At 48.4% G+C, this 19,600-nt stretch overlaps 1 protein-coding gene across 1 annotated transcript in view; it reads right to left on the minus strand.

The window, feature by feature from the left end:
• The window catches only part of RNF128 (ring finger protein 128), a 28,791-nt gene extending 20,858 nt beyond the window's left edge, over positions 1-7,933 (minus strand). The window contains exon 1 of the mRNA XM_075763483.1: positions 7,423-7,933. Coding sequence (XP_075619598.1) covers positions 7,423-7,870 — 448 coding nt within the window. The 5' untranslated portion in view covers positions 7,871-7,933. The remainder of the gene's footprint in view (positions 1-7,422) is intronic.
• Between the last annotated feature and the right edge of the window lie 11,667 nt (positions 7,934-19,600).

Consider the following 19,600-nt stretch of genomic DNA (forward strand, 5'->3'; position numbering starts at 1 on the left):
ACAGCAATGCAGTAGACAACTGATGAACTGTTTTCTCTGAATGCTTTAAAAGGACTGAGAAATGCAGGATGCAGTTATTAACAGATTAAAGGCTGCAGGCATTCTGCTACAGCTGAGTAAGTTCTGCCAGAGAACTGCTACAGGATGAAGGATTTTATTTTCAAAGCACTTGCATGATCTTGCAGAGAAGTCTTCAGAGAATGCAGTCGTGCAAGAAGCGTTCAGAGTATCACGGCAATAACCCTTCACACCCCCCCTTTCCGCAGCTATACAAAGCCCCAGCTGACCACCACATAAGCCACATGCTCAGAAAAAGCAGAATGGAAGAAATTACTTTTGATTTTGATTGCTTCACAATTCTGCAAAAAGCAGACTTCAGAGTTTGAATTCTCAAGGAAAAGTTAGGCTCTTCTTAACCACAGCAGAATCACTAGCTGAAGACTCTTTAGGGTGATGAAATAAACACTCTGGCCTTGGTCAGATATGACCAGATCTTTGCTTTTATCTACATGATATGATGCTTGCAGCACAGATCAGCACTAGCTGTGCCTTCAGCCTTAGTCAAAGGAGCTAGCAGTATTCCCCTGGCATGCCTCCAGCCCCCAACATCAGCAAAAAGGCATCAGATCAAGCCACCTCCTGTACTTTAACATGAAAGACACTGTCAGTTGACTCTCCAACAATTTCCTACCAGATTAGCACACCTGGCTCTTCGAGCACATAAGAAAAATATTTGATATACTGCCTTTCAGGTTTAAAAAAGAGTTAAGACATAACATTTTGAATATTGCTTATCTCACTGTATTGAAATAGTAATAAACGGGATTTCTGGTGGTTATTGAACAGGCTGGTACAATTTTACTGTTATCTGTTACAGTAGAAAGGAAAATAAACTAAGACCATACACAGACTGCGCCGATATTACGGACATGATGTAATTTATCTCAGATGAAAGGCCAGCGCTGCACACAAGTCATTGTGTCTTGGCACCACACCACGCTACGGGTGCAAGGGCGATACCTCAGAGAAGTACTATGAAACCAGACGCCTGCATGCTCTCTGGTCCAATCAATGGGACAACGTCGGCAAAAAAAAAAAGTAATGATTGCTGTCATCCACATGCACAAGGCCAAGTCTAATCAGGAACGCAGATCTGACTGAGCAGCACCTATCCCAGCACTCACCCTCCATCACAGACACTGTCAGAGGAAGCATCTTCCTCATGCCTTTATTGCCCTGCGATAAGCTCTCCCCTTTGCAAGAGAGAAGGGTGACTGAACTCAGTTCCAGGAGCAATTCAAGCCTGGATAAGCTGACATCTAGGTAGGCTTGTCCCTCCCCGCTTCTCCTGCTCTGCATGCTTTCCACCCCAAACATTACTGGCACCAAGATAAAAGAATTGCTCACTTCCAGGCTACTTTGCAGTTATTTAAAGCAACTGCCCCTTATGACCCCAGCTTTTTTTGATTGAACTGTCTTCTTGCTCACACTATCACCTAAGCTTAATGAAATCTGCTTTCAGCTTGCTTTACTTGGCAGCTGGCACTATGCCTGATCCTCAAAGTACAGAGGTAAACATGCAACAGTAAGACACTTGAAAAAAGTTGCAAAAATTGGCAGGAGCACTCAGGAGTAGTAAGCAATAGCCAGAACTTGAAAAAGTTTAAAAAACAGTGGGGTGGGAAGGAGCATTACAGAGAAATTTAGAGATGAGAGCAAGCCTTAGAAGATCCTCAGCATGGTGAGGACAGAAGAGAGGGAAAACCCCCTGCTAACAGGTGGTTGGGTTGTGCAAAGGAAACACATATTTTGGAGAATCCAATTTGCTTAGAAACATATACCACCATATGCTCTTCACCAACACTACATTTATTAATGAACTACGCTGCTTGCGAACTGCCACCCATGTTTGTCTACAGAGATTCTCCAGTAAGGTTGGCCTCCAGATCGGTCACCCAGCAGTTACTGTGGGTAAGGAAGATGGGGAAGCATGGGGAAACTTTTACCAAACAAGCCGGGTGTCCAAAGGAGCACATCAAGGCCAAATGTAGTTTTACATGACATGAGCTTTTATTTGCCAAGTGAATGCAACAATTACCAGCTCTTTTTTTTTTCCTTCTGAGCCTTTGAGAGTTACGTAAATGCTGCCGGGCCCTAAATCTTAGAACATTTAGAACATGAAATCATCCTTTAAAACAGCAGCCAAGGCAGTATGCTTCTTAAGGGCACCGAAATGAATGAGATCTGTAGGACAGCACTCTTCTCGTGCTGTTTGGTCAGGGGCACTTGCAGGAGTAAAGTATCATCTTTCAATCTAGCAAACAGCATCTAAAACCCTCTGGAGAAAAAGCAATCAACATTCCCTAACGACAACTCTTCGGTGAATTTACTCAACCGCTTTCGGCAATTTTGATTTAGTAAATACATTGCTCACCCTCTTCAAATGAGATTGAGCTCATAGCTCGTGTTGAGAGCAAGGGTTATTAGCTAAGTGCTCACTGGAAACAAGTAAGTTTGAGAAAGCTAATGATAAAATAATGTAAGTCAGCATGGTGTAAGCCAGAAGGCATCTGTCTGCAGAAAGATGACAGGTCACATTTGATGCAGTGGGGAACAATGACCACTGTTTGCTCACTGGCACATTCAAGACTGGAAGCAAACAAGCACCGTCATTGTTTTAGGGCCGTATGTCCCACACAATAAAGCCTCTGCTACCACAGCTGTCACTGAGGATTTTAATTCATCCTGGCACATTTCAGCAGCCCAGTAAACCCAAAGAGCAAGGGCACCTCGCAGACCTGTTCCAGGCTACCTAGGGGCTGGTGCCTGCCCTGCAGTTTTCCATGGCACAGAGGCACCTAAATTAGACCAAAAAGAGCAAGGGCAGGGATCAGAAGTTGCCAGTAGCACCAATTAGTCTATCCTGCTTCTCTGCTTCTCACGCTTGCTCACAGACCTCTGCGCTGTGGGCAACCCCAACTCACTATCACCCCCCACACACCCTGCAGGTGGGAGATCCGGGGCAGCAGCCAGACCCCGCGTACCACAGCCAGTTGTCTGAATGCCACTATAGCCGTGACATTAATTTACTCTAAACCAGGCAGCCAGCAGAACCAAATTGAGCACAGGAAGACAAAGTTGCAGCACATACACATGAAACAGCTTTTCTCAGATTCAAAGAGCTACGAACTCCAGGCACTGCAGACTGCAAACACGATGCAGGCACAGTGGATCCATTCAAGTTCCTTCTCAAGTAGGAGCTGCTGGTAGGAAGGGCTAAAACATCTGCAGAGCCTCACCTGGCCATGGCCCAGGAACATGGGAGAGGAAGTGTCATTAGTTAGACCTCACGTCCTTACTCCTCACCTCAGGTGTGCTCAGTGCAAGTCTTCCCTCACTGCAAAGGGAAGGTGCATCATTTTGTGTTGTTTACACAACATTTACCAAGTCAGCACAGCCTGCCTTGGGATTACTGTTCTGTCTCAATCTTTAACAGGACGAGTTTTACAGGTCACATCAGCCTTTTAATATCATGGCAAAGTTTTAGCTTGTTTCTGAAGACCACGCCTCACACAAAATTGGCGCAGAGCACAATTACACACTTCTGCTATACACTATTTCCTCGAAGCAGACGGAAATCAGCCTTCACCTCAGTGAAATTCCTGCAGAGTAAGTTAAGTGGTAGTGCCACATATTTAACCTTTCCTTCGCCTTTCACCCACTGATGCAAGTTTACACTTGAACCAGATCTTGTTAGCCTGAGACACGCCGTTACTGTTTGAGCCAGAATTATTTAGCTGTGTTCCTCCAGAATAAGCCCTCCACAGATCAGGTGATGTGCTTCTCAAGGCTAGAGTTACACAACAAGAGAGAAACCAAAGAAAGTTATTATAACAGTTTTCTGACCTGCGAAGAATCCTTCTTTACCAGCTACAGGGAAATACTTAACACCAAAGAACCCTTTCCATGGTTACCTCCATACCCTGACACCAAAGCCACCTAACAGCCTGGTTCTATCTTAAGTCAAGGTCCACCTTTAAAACAAACCAACTCTTGTGCACTTTTCCCCCCCACATGCTGCTGTTTTTTTCTCCAATCAAATGTCTTTTTCAGAAGGTCAATATAGATTACAAAGAGGTGCAATTATAAGCACACAGAACTGTACTTTGAAACCTCGCTCAGCCTGCCACAGAGCGGTACCATCTTCTCAAAATGAGCACAATTAAAACTCAAGTTTACTAATTGATACAGTTTTGTGCTTATAAAAGTACAAAGTAAATATTACTTTGGACTCCATTAAATCCTTGACATTCTATGTGTTAGAGAGATTAGGCAGGGTTTGATCATAGCCAAATCAGATATTAATTGCATTCTGTTGTACTGCTAGGATGGTTTGGGTTTTGGTGTTTTTTAAAGTTGGCATACCAAAGTGTTTTCATACAGAGCACCAATATAAGCAATAAAGAATTCGTCAGACTAAACATGATGATTGTAAGAAAAGAAGTCTCTGGAAGCAGGATGATCAGGACAAACACTGCTGTCAAGTACAGGCATGTTTAAGTCTCTGAACAAGAAAGCTGCTTCAAAAGCCAAGCTTGACAGCTGCAGAAAGAGGCACACTGTACTTTCAGATACGCTTCTGTTAATAATTTTGTGTTCTGTTGCTACCAAAGTTCTGCAAAGAAAAGCACGTTGGGTCATACATTTTATCAAAGCCCACCCACAGGGATCTTCCTATTCGGCCAGGCAGGTGACAGATCCCATGCCCGGCTGTGGAGAGGAAAGCTCTGGGCTGCAGCGCAGGCAACGGGAGATGCTCTCCCAGGCAGGTCAGGGGATGGGAAAGCCCTGAGGCTTCACTCCCCCTAACCACAAAGCCACCTCCTGCTACTTCCAACTGCCTCAGCTTGGAGAAACTGTTGGGCTTCGTTTGGTTTCACTTCACGGCATAATGATGGCCCAGTTAAAGCAGAAACAAAGCCAGTTAGGAAACCCAGATTGTGGTTAGCACAGCTACAGACGTTACAGCAACAGCGGGGGTTGTAGTTGCACAAACCCCGTTCTTTAATGAGCGGGACTGTCTTCACCACTGTCTCCAGAAGAGCTGGAGCATCCAGTGCCACCACAGGAGGCCAGAAGAGATGACCCATCCCAAAGCACAGTTCAGCAAAGGCCAATATGACGAGCTCTTATCTCTTAATTTTGAGCTCAGCCTGCAGCACTATACCCCATCAGTATTATACATGGAATATCCTACACTTGGCAAGACAGATGAAGTTGATCACTTGTAGCTGGCTTCCTCTTAGCCATGCTGTGTTGAAACCCTGCAACGTTTGTCAAGTTTGCCTGGAGAGCATTGGCTCCCAGCAGGGACACACGGCACGAGTGGCCCAAGCACAGCCTGCCACCAAAGCCACATGAGCAGAAGGAGGAGTATCGCTGTGGAAAGAGGTGAAACAGGGACTCGCAGATGACCTCGACAATGCAAAGAGGTAACTCAAGTCCAGAGAGGAAGAAGAGGGAGGGTGGAATGGGAGAGTGAGGGACTAAAACAAGGACAAGGAATAAAAGCAACAGCAGCAGCAAGCTTAGCCCAGTAATTGTGCTAGGACATGGCAAGGAGAGGTCACGCAGATGAAATAAGCAGTTTGACAGAAGCTGTCTTCTCCAAGAAATCCCTGTCTTGTTTGTCTGCAGTTCAGCTGGGAAGTTCCAACATGCCCTCGAGCCCGTAACCCATCATGTAGGATAATCAGGACAGCTAGAGCCACTCTGACATAAATCCCTCAGCAGTAAGCTTAGACAGCACGGGGAAGGAGGGAGCTCCTCTTGGAGCAGACCCTGCAGAGAGCAGATGGCTCATTTCACGAGGCAGCTCCTAGCAATATTAGGATGCTGTAGGTCTCCCAGCAGCCAGGATGGAAGAGAGGACAGGAGCACATATACCTTCCCACCAAGAACAGGTTCACCAGTGCCCTACCCAGGTCAGCAGTGCCAAAGGAGCTCCTCAGAGCTGCAGGATTAGGCAGGCACACAGTGAACAGGGTTCAGGGCAGGGATGCTACTGTGAGTTCAGCAAGAGGAACTTGCCCTCTGACAGCCAGATCTCAATAGCATTTGTCAGCAGATGATTTGGTTACATAAGAAAGCTCTGCCTCAGAAAGGCCAGAGCCCATCTAGATTGTATGTTTTAAATTCTTTAAGCAGAATACAGTCAGTCATACAGCTCATTAAGATTGCACACAATGAAACTCCAGAGGCAGCTACTGTTTCCTTGTCTCACCAGAACACTTACCTCCACAACTAACACACAGAAATCCTCTCCGCCCCTCCTAAGAGGGGTGCTGCAAGGATATAATTATTTTTGAAACTAGTTAAAGCTTTAAGACTCACTATTCATCTGCACCCTTGCCTTTCTCTCCAGAAGACGTGGCTTCCCAAAGCAGTGCCACTTAGCAGAATACCAACACACCCGCGAGGTGCGTGCACATCAATCCAACGGCCGAGGGCCACCAAAGCCAGCTCGCCCTGCCCCACCACAGGCAGGGCACCCGCTCCGGCTGCTGCCAGAGGCAGTTAGACAGCTCTTGGCCCAGGGCTGTTTCTCAGGGAATACTAGCCTGAAATTGAGCCAAATCTCATTCTTAATTTGAAAGATGGGCAGCTCAGAAAATAAGAACGCTGCTGGCAAGTAGGAGGGTTTCTTCAGTGAGAGAAGAGAGGCTCTGTCATCGGCCCCTGCAAAATGGAAACAACCTTTAAAGGGCTGTAGCCGCTTGCGCTAGAAGTGGCATCTTGCTAGTGAAAAGCGACCTATGGAAGACTCTCATACTCTGCCGATTTCTGAGCTGGTTAGCGTGCAGGACACGGAGAAAAACTGCGCCCGAGTGTGGAAACCCAGCCTATTTCTGGGCCCAAATCTACTCCACAGACTTTACAGGCTTTAAAAACCCCAGCATCCATCAACTCTGGGCAGCTACCTGGTCACGCTAGAAACCCAAACAAACCGGAGGCACTATTCCCACCTTCAGCCCGACACACCTGCAGCCAGTGCCCAGCCCACCCAGGCCAGAAAGCTCAGGCAGCCGCCTGCTCGCCCTCAGCCCACAACAGCAGCCTCAGCTATCAGACATCGTTACTCATTAATCGGAGAAAATTCAACAACAGCAGCGCCTTGAACAGCACCGGCTCGTCCGGGCAGAAACTCTTCTTGTGCGGGAGAGCCGGAAAGAAATTCGGTCTCTCACTGAGCATCAAAGCTGGGTACACCCTCAGCTGGGGTTAACCCAAGACGTGCCCCGTTCTCGCACCCTGCAGAGGGGCGGGAAGGGGCAGCTCCCACCGTAGGGTCCCTTCTCTTTCTCAGCCCCCCCCCCCTCCTTTCCAGCCAGCCGGCGGCTGCCGGGCCCCGCGGGGGCTCACCGTGGTGGGACATGGGCAGCACCTCGTTGCCGGTGCCGCGGTAGTTGTAGATGACGGCGGCCGTAGCGCCGCGTTCCGCGGCCAACCGGATCTTGTCGGCGAAGGAGCAGCCGCCGCCGCGCTGGATGAGGGCGAACCAGCCCGGGGAGCCGCCGCCGGCGCCGGGCGGGGGGGCCCCGCTGAAGTTGGTGCGGGCGCTGCAGGCGTTGAAGGAGTCGCGGCCGTCGGGCAGCACCAGCAGCCCCGCGGCCGCCTGCAGCGGCGAGTCCTGCCCGTACAGGCCGCTCTCGCTCGCCTCCCAACCGCTCCGGTTGTGGTTCGCGCCGTCCTCCCACGACACGTTCAGCCAGGCGGTCCACACCGCCACCGCCGCCGCCCCGCGGGGACCCGGCAGCGGGACGGCGCAGAACAGCGCGGCCAGCGCCAGCAGCGCGGCCCCCGACGACATCCCGGCACGGCACAGCCCGGGCCCGCCGCCGCCTAAAATCGCCGCGGCCCCGCCGCCGCCACCGCCCACGGGGGAGGAGCGGGGCCGCCCGCGCCGCGGCACGGCCTCCCCCCCCGCCTCCCCCGCCGCGGGAACTCCGTCGGGAGCTCCCGGGCCCGCCCCTCCCCCCGCAGCCGGCGCAGGAGCCAGGGGGTGGTGGGGGGGGGTGGGGGGGAGTGCCGAGCGCTGCAGCCACGGGCGATGGAGGGGGGCACGGGGGGTCCCCCTCGCCGGATCGCCTCCCAGGGCAGCGAGTCACCATCCCAGGTTGCTTCCCGGGGGGAGGATGCGGTGGGTCGCCCACCCGGCTCACCTCTCAGAAGGGATGGTTCCTCCTGACCGTCCCCTCTCAGGGGCGATGGGTGATCCCCGGATCGCTCCCAGGAAGGGTGGGTCACCCCCCTCCCAGCACAGTGGGTGACCCTCCTCCAGACTGCCTCCCCCGCAGTGTCCCCCCCCCCGAGCACCGGGGGTCCCAGCCCTGAAGGGGCCACCCCACAGCAGAGCCGCAGCACGGCAACACCAGCCCCCGGTGCCCAGCCGTGACCCAGCGCGCTTCGGACCGTTGAGTTAATATTTGCTGAACGCTCAGCAACATGCGGTATCAGTCCTGCCTGAAAGTGGTTTGTAGAGTACCAGGTTAGCTTTGTTAACTCACTGGCCATTGTTCTCCCTGTCATTAGACATACACTATAAACCTGCCGCTTCAACCCAAACCGCCTTTTCCTATTTTTGTATTAGTAGTGTTTGCATAGTTAATTATTATGTGATCTATGTAACTCGCAATGAAAATTCGCGTTTCTTCAGGGAGAGCTCTGCAGATAATTTTCGGGCAGCCAGTTTGCATTCGGAAATCTCTTGCTCCGGCGCATACACGTTTTTGCTAGGTTGTCCCGCATCAGGCAGCGCAGTCAGACCGCTTGCAGAATCGCTACAAACGTGAGTGTGACACGCTGTAGAGCCCCGCCAGGGAATTTGAGGCAAGAAAGGAAGGTAACAGGAGAATCAAGAACATTTTGAGCTTCTCTTCTCCACAGAGCCGCTCTTCTGATCGAGAGGCCCTGTTCCTATCGGCTGCTCTGCAGGATTGCCCCCAGCACCGGGAGCCCCTCAGACACATCCCCAAACGGCCGCATGTCACTACGTGCAGGCTGAGTCTCTGGATGGGAGCTCCTCATTTAGAAGGGATCATTGCTGTGCAGTGACTACATGGCACAAGTTCAGCTGCTGCCTATGCAATCACCTACAAAATCAGTGTAAACACAAAGTTAAAGCCTTTCTGATACCAGTTGGCACTGCTTAGTTTTTAACACAGGCTTTTGGCTGATCCTGAATCCACGTGGCTGATAACCGATAACTCGGCGTCGATCTGTGGCGCACGTTTTCCTTCACTTGCACCTGTGCGGAGTGCAGGACCACGAGCGTTACGCAGTCAAACCCGACTCGGGTTTGAACATCTACCTGGGGGCAGGGGCTTTGAAACCAACCCACTCCACCGGTGTCCACCCCTGCCAGCACAGCGTCTACGGGTTTCTGTAGCTCAGTAGCACAGGGAGATCAGCACTTGGTTTTGCTGCTGAAATAGCAGCGTGCAGAGCAGGTAATGAAGAGCAGATGAAGCAATTTGCTAAAGATCAATATTGCTATGCAAAGCTTACTAAGTGAACCCTTTTGTCCTAACCTAAACAACTTCTCATTTTCTCATTCCACATCTATGTAGACAACTTATTTCAACAGTGACATCTCTAGCTATAATAAGAAGTATATCTGTGAGCAATCAGAAAGACGTGGGTTTTTTTTGGTCTGAAACCTGCTCCACGTAGGTGCAGGGAACAACTTCACAACACTCTGAAAATATAACCAAGCTTTATGCAACAGTCAGCAGCTGAACCACTCAGCTTCAAATGCCTCCAAAGCTTTGGGGATGCTTAGCTCTGGCATTTTCACTGAGACAAAATTGGACCAAAGACAAATATTGGAACCTCCTTGGACTACAGAACTTCCTATAGTTCTGGGGATTTTGAGTATAAGGCTTAGCCACAGTCTCTTACACATGATTATGATAAAGCGACAGCACGGGCGCAGATGTTGCAGCTGCAGGCGTCTCTGCGGCAGGCGGGCTGCCGGGGAGCAGACCTGCAGGGCACCGCGGCGGCTCTGTGCCGGGACGCAGCTCTCAGCAGCTCCAGCCTGGCTTTGGGTGGTAGTAACTAACTTCACTGCTCTTCGGCAACCGTTGGGAAATGTGCACGCTGCCCAGGCTGCTGCCGGGTGGCAAAGCGTCCCCAACACTTTTGGTATTCTCACCAAAATGAACATGGAGCCTAAATGTGAACTTCTCGCCATGCAGTGCAGAGAGCGGTAACAAGAAATGGAGTGGCTCTAAATGTGATGGCGGACATTTCGCTGCCATGGCGTTATTTTGGTAACATGTTTCCAAACTTGACTCCTCGCTCAAGTAATGTTTCCACTCGCTTGACAATAACCGAGTAAGCCAATGGCAGGCACAAACAGAGAACTTCTTCACTGTGGTTGAGGAATTTCTCAGGCTAGGAAGCAAAGGAAGTCGAGTGTTTGTATTGAGGCAAAAAAGTGGAGCTTGTGCTGACAGTAGTCAGCCCTTCTGAGCAAGCCCTGGAAGACACCAGCCTTGCAAGGAAGGCCACCTTCCTTGGCAGGGAAGCCACTTGCAAGAGGCCAACGGTCAAGGTGGGCCAGCACAACTGAGAGGAGCTGGGTGAGGTGGCTGGGACAGCGGCAGAGCACAGAGGGACACCCCAGCAGAGTTAAAACGATATGTTTCAAAACCAGCATGTCAATTATACCTATTTTAAGCTGCATATCTCACTTTCTGGGCTCTCATTCGTTAAATCTTCTTCCAGAATGGTAATTAATAAACAGATCTGCAGCCTCACTGAAGTGTATCCTTTACTCGTGTTTGAAAAAATATGGTTTGTCTGATGGCTTTCAGCTCAGTTATCCCTAATTCACAACAGAAAAGGTGAGTATTGGGTAGTGATTAAAAATAGTTACGGCTACCGGGAAGCCTGGAGAGACTAGGCAAGAGGAGGGTTGATAGGGGGTTTTTTGCTGTGGGGTTTTTTTTTTTCTTCCCTTACATAAAAAGCTGAGATTTTATAATTTGGAGAAAGCACATTTTGTTTTGGAGAAAGAGGCCAGACATTGTAGTGGCTGTCCCATGTAGTACAATGTATTAACAAGTGGTGCAACTTCTGCTACGTTTGTTTGTGAGAGCTTTCTAAAAGTTTCTGAAGTCAAAAGCACTGTAGCCCATGGTGACTACAGACGTGAGAATTATAGGGTAAGAGGCATTAATGGGGTCCCACAAAATCAGAAGCAGAATTACATCTAAAATAGGTAAAGCATTAAGGCATTTCTGGCATAGATCTGATTTTTTTTTTAACCTTAAAAGATTTTTTGTTATTTAAAAACTTATGTTGTATAATTTTGCTTTCCATTTTTTCCCCATGGCTACTGGTGGAGGCTCAGAGAAGTTGAGAAAGTAGGGCATGACTTTCAGATGAACAAAGTGAAACCCTGGGAATGCTGTCACCGCCTTCTACAGGGATGGACCCTGTCATTATCTGGAGCTTTATCTTATTTAAGTAAATATTTAAACATCCTTTTTCAAGATGAAAAAAAAAAAAGTGTATGTTAAATATTGCTTTTTAATGTCAAGCCAGATCACTCAGGGCATCTTGCTGATGAGAGACCTGTATGTTCATGTCCTTCAAAACTGCCATTGTTTCTAATTCAAGTACCCAGCTCTGGATCTCTGCCTTTGGAGGAAAGCTCACAAGGACGCAACAAATCTCTGTTAGGGCAAAGCACTACAGGGGCCAGCACTGAACCCTCAGCATATGGATCTGAACCGTGTCTCTGGGCCTGCTCCACTGAACAATGAAGTGGAAAGGAGAAGCACTTATAAAAATGGAAAAAGCAATCAAAAGGAGTGCCCTAAAACGAAACCCAGGACCGAATGTCATGGGACAAAAAAATCCATGAACAAACATTACCCTGAATCACAAGTTAAAGACAACAGATGTTGCATTTCCTTGTCCAAAACCAGCTCATGCCCATGACCAGCAACAGGGGGGCTTGGGCAGGTGACTTGCTCCAGAGCAGGCAACGGTATGGGCTACAGCATCCCAAGTTTTTAAGCTAGGTGAAAAAAAAAAAATAAGGTATGAGAATGGAGCTTGGAGACCTTTGCTGCTTTCCAAAGATGACAGAGTCAGGCTGGAGAAGGTGTAGAGGCTGTAAACCTCCCGACCTCCTGCCCGCGGGGTGTAGGAGCTTCCAGGAGGATGTGACTAGATGCAGAAAACACACGGAGGTTGCCAGTTCCAGCTAAGTTTCAGTATGAATCTAGGAGCTTGTTTGGCTCTTAACACAACTTGGAAACTCCAGCTTACAACTCTCTGGTCATGGAACATGGGAAAAAACAGTGCATCAGATCGCCCTGTGCGCTGGCACCGAACGCTTTCCCTCGGCTAGCCAGATGTGCACAAGAGTCCCCGGTGCCAGGGAAGCAAACATTGTTTCTCCATATTTCTGGCACAGTGGGACCAATTGTTGTGACAGCGCTACATGTGCCCTCTACTACCCCAGACAATATGGGTAAAATTCTGCCAGCAGAGGCTGAAGGTACAGAAAAGATGGATGCTCGTACACTGACCAAAGTTCACATTCACTCTTCCGCCCATCAAAGACACTTGCAATTTCATGAAATCATGTTTTCCATCTTTCATTTCAAAGGAAGCTGGTTGATAAATAGAAATAAGCAATATCTAGGAGATGCAAGCAAATTAAAGTGAAGATAAAAGCATTACCCACAGGTGTCTACAAAGAGCCTTGAGCAAAAAAAAAAAAATCATCTACAATTCCTCTGAAAAACTAAAACAAGAACAAAAGAAAACATACAAGAAAGGCCAGAACTTGCCAGACAACACGTACTTTGGGTCTGGTTTGGTTTCACATGGAGCTGAAGCATGATGCTACTCAGGCCTGTTGATTCAGTGGTGGTCTTTGTTCAGTGACAGTGGAGTTTCCAAGCAGGGGACTGAATCAGTGGTTTCCTTCCCCTGCAGTGCGTTGGGCAACCTCCATCCAGCCTGGGGACCGAGATTTTCCATATAATGCATGTAATGCAGTTGACCAACTGAGGAGCATCAGGTGACTGGAAGTCTGAACACATCCTCAAGAGCAGAACATACTGGCACTTGGCCCTTTGAGGAAGAAACAACTCCAAGTCAAAATGTTTGCCCTTTCTGGATTTGCTTGTACGTACGCATAAACTATGGGGCTGCAGATCGCAGCTACTCACAGAAATCAGTAGCGCAGCCCTGAGGAGCTTTGCCATCCAAGGTACAGTGTGCCCAGTTTCAGTTCTGACCTTATCTCCACCAAATCTGCACAGCCTCTGTGAAAAGCCCTCACTACCTCCATCAGGGAAAGCTCAGCAGTGACTCCAGCTGGTCCTGAAAACCTGGTTTACCCTTCCTTCCTTCCTTCCTTCCTTCCTTCCTTCCTTCCTTCCTTCCTTCCTTCCTTCCTTCCTCCCTCCCTCCCTCCCTCCCTCCCGCAAGAGCTGCTGACATGCTGCAGAGGCACCTGCCACCCCAGCAGAGACTGTCCCTGGAAAGGGGACCGGGAGGAGGAAAGAAGCATTAGAGAAAAGCATTCAAAGGGAAAAACCAAGGAGGAGCAAATCCTCTCGGGGAAGCTGTGTGAGATTTAGGATTTCAGTGCTTGGACCTAGCTGGCGGCTGGGGGGGTTACGGGATTGCCAAGGTCCCCGAGGGCCACCCAGCACCAGGCAGCCGTCATGGATCGCAGCCAGGAGTGGTCGGCACTCGTTCCCTTTCTGGGAGGACAATGGAACTGTCTAAACCAAAGATCAGCTCTAGACTAAGCAACGTGTTTCAGGACATACTTTTTTTCCCTGAGATTTATTTTTGGCACACCACTTCAAAGCACGATGGGCCTGAACTGCAAAGTCAAGAGCTAGAGGCGCTGCTCCTCCTTGCCTCAGAGGATGGAGACCTCGCACGGTGGTTTGGGCTCAGCGAGGTCTTCAGGTGGATGCTTCTTTCAACATCTCCTCCTCTTTGAGACGGAAGAAATTGTAAAACCACAGATGGTTTTTCCTCTGCCCCTTTTGCATCTTTACTCAACTGATGCAAAGGTGCTCACGGCCACGGCTTGGGAGAACGCTGGGGAGAGGGCAGCCCACTGCCTGCAAGATCTCCAAGCATGAAATGGACCATATCCATAGCAAATAATGTTATTTATAGATCTCTCTGATTTATGTACAGATAAGATTTGTATTTCAGGGTTTTTTCATTAACATTTTCATTCTTCAGGGGATGCACATGGTCACACAACGCAAGGTGATCCTTTTACGGCTCCACCAACCCATCTGGAAAACTGCGTAGAAAGCAGCCGTAGATTTTAACTGAAAACAGCAACTACTACAGGCCAATTGATGGCCCATTTTAAAATATCTTTTAAATTACTTCTAAAACAACAAATTTACAATATTTAGGATTAATTTCTAAGAGAGATAGTAATAAATGCACCTATAAAAAAGGTGGTGTAGCTTATTGCACGCTTGCTGACTCAACATTTCCATGTATTAATGGCGCAGTCTGCGGTCCACTGAAATCCGAAGAAGCACTTCCACTGATTTTGCAAGGTTTAAGATTTTTTTTTTTCCCCTGTAAAGATCCTGTATAAATCCTTAGTTAGAAAGCCAGCTGGACTAGGAGTTAAGTAGACAGGACAGTAATTTGCAATAGGAGCTTTAAAAGAAACAAAAGGCTGATCCAGAAAGAGACTTAGTGAAATTTGGGTCCAAAAGACATTCTGAAAACCTCTGATCAGATGCTGCTTCAATCACCTCCAAAATCTGAAGTTGGCTCATTTTTGGTTTGGTTTTCAAAGGAAACCAGGTATGCAGTCATAAAGTTTTCCTTTCTGTCCTCATCCCTCCTCCTTCCCCATCTCCTCCCTGCAGATAACTTTCCTGCTTTCCTACACTGACAACCAATTTCAACCAAATTCAGCCTAAAGCTTGGAATATTCAAGGAGAAGATTCCCACAAGGGTTTTTTTTTAACATCAGCAGCTGGTTAGAGGACAGAAACCCCCGTCAGTTCCTGCAGGTCCCTCAGGAGAGACAGAGACCTGAGGTTCAGCAGCCACTTGCTGTCTTTGGAGTGCCAGCTCCTGACTCTGCCCAGGGAGAGGTCCACCCGCGAGACTGGGGTGCATTAGTTCGAAGAACAGGGAAGCCAAAGGACTCTCGAGCTTGTGGTGGGAACAAGAGGTGAAATCACAGGAAAGGGGGAAAAGAAGAAAATGTTACCCATGTGGAGTCAGAGGGGGTATAGGGACACAGGTTTGAGGACAAAAATCCCGCTGTGTTAGTTGTTTGGCTCACCAAACTATTTATTTACTTCAAGCACCCGGTGTCCTGCTTCTACCTGTGCACCGGTCTGGGTAGGGCCAGCGATCGGCTCTGCTTTCCTGCAGCGCCCCGAGCACAAACGGCGTATTGCACGCCAGCACAGCCTGAACCTCGGGCATCTTCAAGGAAGCAAGAAAATGGGAAGCAAGAAAATGGGAAGCAAGAAAACAGGTGATAAAAGGAACCAAACACAGCACTTCCCTCGTGTGAGTCAGCGCACTGAGCTCTTGGAGAAAAAGGTCTCCGCTACACCCTCTGTGGTTTGCCAGGAGGGACCGTCCCAAAATACGGTGAGAGACAATGCACAAGATGCTTAAATCCAGCTGGGTTCCGAGCTCTGAGTCTTGGCCTGAGCGACACCCAGAACCACAGAAGCCTTCGAGGAGATGAGAATTTAAACTCAATCTGTCTTGAGCATTTTCTTCTTAGCTATTTAGGCCCAGCTCTTTGCTCAGGTACTACTACGCTCAAGCAGATCGTGGTTTGCCTCGTTGGCTTTCATCGATGCTTCTGAGGTGTTCCACAGCAGTGCCAGTGTGGACCAGAGGCACCAGGAGCTGACCCTCACCAGCCCACTCCACCATGCCCCCCAGGACTCATTTCACTCATATCTGAGGTGGCCAGCACCTTCTTTTTCTCTTCAGTTTTTGGGCTGTAACAATTAACACAACTTCAGCTGCAATGGTGTGTCTGATAAGAGAGGTTACACTGATAAGCGACTGAGGACAGCTGTGCATCTCCTATAATATATTACATGACTGTAATTAGAAACCAGATTGATTGACTTGATTAGATGCAGATATTTCTTTTGATCTTTGTTTCCAGCAGGTTAAACAGAGGATGCTACCTTTCTCTTTTTAGGGGAAATGGTCAGCCAGCAGGTTGGCTTCTTTTTCTGATTCTGGCAGTTAAAGTTGTGCAAAGCCTCTCCTGAGCTTTGCTAACAGAGGAAGCTCGTGAGAGAGTGTGCTGGGTTTGGCTGGGGTGGAGTTAATTTTCTGCGCAGTAGCTGGTGTGGGGCTGTGGGTTGGAGTTGTGCTGGAAACAGTGTCAGTAACACAGGGATGTTTTCGTCACTGCTGAGCAGTGCTGACACAGAGTCGAGGCCTTTTCTGCTCCTCACAGCACCCCACCAGTGAGAGGGCTGGGGGTGCACAAGGAGTTGGGAGGGGACACAGCCGGGACAGCTGACCCCGACTGGCCAAAGGGATATTCCATACCATATGACGTCATTAGCAGCATGTAAAACTGAGGGGAAAAAGAAGGAAGGGTGAGACGTTCAGGGTGATGGAGTTTGTCTTCCCAAGTCGCCATTACGTGTGATGGAGCCCTGCTTTCCTGGAGATGGCTGAACACCTGCCTGCCCATGGGAAGTGGGGAATGAATTCCTTGGCTTGCATTGCTAGTGTGCACGGCTTTTGCTTACCTATGAAACTGTCTTTATCTCAACTCATGAGTTTTCTCACTTTTACCCCTCTGATTCTCTCTCCCATCCTGCCATGGGGGGAGTGTGCGAGTGGCTGTGTGGGGCTTAGTTGCCAGCTGGGGTTAAACCACAACAGAGAGCCACGCTGTGGTGCCAGGACAACCTTCTGCTGGTTTTCCACAGAAGCAGAATCCAGGCTCCCTGTATTTGTTCACCAAGTTTACGGCTGAACGAGTGGGTCACAGTAGGTAGTTGCCTGAAATAAACCCAGCCCTCATCACATTGATTACCTTGGAAGCTAAAGAAACAGTACTAAATGCCAGCGGGGTGAGGTCCTGGGCTTTGCAGGCTCTGTGTTCTGGGGGATCTGGAAAATCCCAGACCTGAAGGCAGCTCCCTGGCAGCCTGCGCTCTGGGGAGGTGAGCACAACCAGCAGGGATTTTTATGGCTGCTCAGGAGCCTTTCTGGAAGGAAAAGGCTGTCTGCTCTGGAGATTGGACAGTCCAACCGAGCTCTGAGCAGAGAGCTCTGGAGACAACTGCCCAGGGCTGTGTGCGGTCAGGGTTGGAGTATCTCCAAGGATGGAGACTGCACAACGTCTCTAAGCAACCTGCCACACTGACCAGTCACCCTCACAGTGAAGGTTTTTTCTTCTGTAATTTCTTGTTTGTACCCATTGCCTCTATTTCTTTCACTGAGCACCACTGAGAGGAGTCTGTCTCCAGCATATTTACCCTCCCTGGCCCCATCAGGAATTTGTACACATGGGTGAGAACCCCTCAAGCCTTCTCCAGACGGACTCGCCCCAGCTCTCCCAGCCTCTCCTTGCAGTGAGGGCTCCCACTGGTGAAGGGCTGTGTGCTTCACCCTTCCTGCCCCCACCCTCCCGGCATCCCCACCTCTCCCTGCAGCAAAGACGTGAAGCCACTTGGACAATTTTCTCGGACAATAAAAGGAGGAATTTAGTCTGTACCGTGAGAACATCAACTTCACGGAGGCATCTGGACTGCTGTTAGCAGAGCCGCTTACGTCCCAAGGAATAAATGAAAAGGGAAGTTTGCGGCATCTGCTTTGCATGGATGTTCTTGGAAGTTTGTTCGTTTCCACCTGCGGGTCCCACAGGCTGTTCAAAGCCAGGACAGGGATCACAGGTTCTTCTATAGTAAACAGAGGAGATAATTCCAAAGGTGGTGTAAAACAGGAATGACTCTGAAGATCAAATAAGCAATGATATTTCAGAGAGTTAAGATGAGGAACCTGAGCAAGATTTTATAACAGCTTTCAAAACAAAAGATAAAACCAAACTCCATTGTCAGGCATTTAGCCCACAAGTTTATAGCATGTATTGCACCAACAGCTAATAAGATCCTATCTCACAATACTTCTGAGATAACAAAAGTTAGACTTTGAGGCTACAGAATATCCTAGAAACAAGTTGGAAGCAAACACAGATCCACAACAATTTTTTTCAATTATAGTCAGGATTGCCAATTATTTCTATTGTACAAACGGAGATGCCCGATACCTGCTTGCTCCCGTTGTACAACAGTTCTGCCAGGGTACTGTTCCTCATGAGTCTTGGAGGCTTTAACCGGTAAGAGAGTTCCCTTTCACTGGGTCACGCCCAATCCCTTGGAGAAAACCTTTCAGAACACGCTTGATATTTTAGCTTAGCTGCTGTATTGGACTAGTATCCAAGCGGCAGCAATAATGGTGTTTTAATTTAAATTTTTTTTTTTTAAATACTATCTCCAGTCTTCTATTTTTTTCTTGTAAATGAACAGGAAAAAAAGGAAAGAAATCATAGTGACAAGAGGATACAGCTCTCTACTGGCCCGTGCCAGCAGTGCTCACAAAGCACAGGCCCAAACCAGCTGCTCAGTGACTTCGCAGAGTACCATGATTCTGCTACTGTCTGTGGTTTGGTATTTGTTATTAAAAAGGAGCCCTCAAATACCTTGTTTAAATTTGGCTATGTTTCAAAAAAGTTGATAATTCCTGGAATTTCCATTTAAGTTTCAAGGAGTGGTGCTGGAACTAGGTTGTTACAGGTGCATATTCCATTTCCTTTCCAGAGAAAAGCAAGTGAGTGCTGGAACTACTAAAAAGAGACATTTTTCTTCTAGCAAAAGCTTAATCTCTGTACCAGTGGATCAATTTAACTTCATGCAAATAAGACACAAACACCTACAGAAAATCTCTCAGATTAAAGTAGAGCATTTTCCCACCAGTGATTTTTTGTAATCAGAGAGGAATGGGAAAGTTGTTACTAATATCCTGACCTCTAAAATTTTCCATAGTAAAAGCTATTAGTCTATCACTTTTATCTTACGTGTGTGTAATAAACCAATACCCAGTAACAGGTAAAACTGATGACAGGTAGAAGGAACTGTGGTAGAGGATGAGGAAGGAGCCACCGAGAGGGGAGGTTTTCACTTTGTTCCTTCCCAGCAACTTTAAATTACCAACGTTTCCTGCACACCTGGACTTTGCCCAGAACAAACTATTGCATTGCTGTAACACTGAGCGGGTGTTTTATGGGGTGAAATACATACATAATATTGTACTGTTGTAACAGAAAATCAGGTTAGCTAGAAAGCTCTATTGATTTTATGTTACAGTCAGCAGGAAGGGAGGAGGGCGGTGGGAAACTGCGGCCAAGGCTCCAAGGCCTAATAAATAACCGAGGTGATGGGATTCCTACAGCCCTGCACGGCAGCAGAGCAATGCAGACGGATGGCTGAAGATGTCAGGGCTGGTCCCAACCAAGAGC

The sequence above is a fragment of the Balearica regulorum genome, chromosome 11 (assembly GCF_011004875.1).
Source record: "Balearica regulorum gibbericeps isolate bBalReg1 chromosome 11, bBalReg1.pri, whole genome shotgun sequence".
Taxonomy (NCBI): domain Eukaryota; kingdom Metazoa; phylum Chordata; class Aves; order Gruiformes; family Gruidae; genus Balearica; species Balearica regulorum.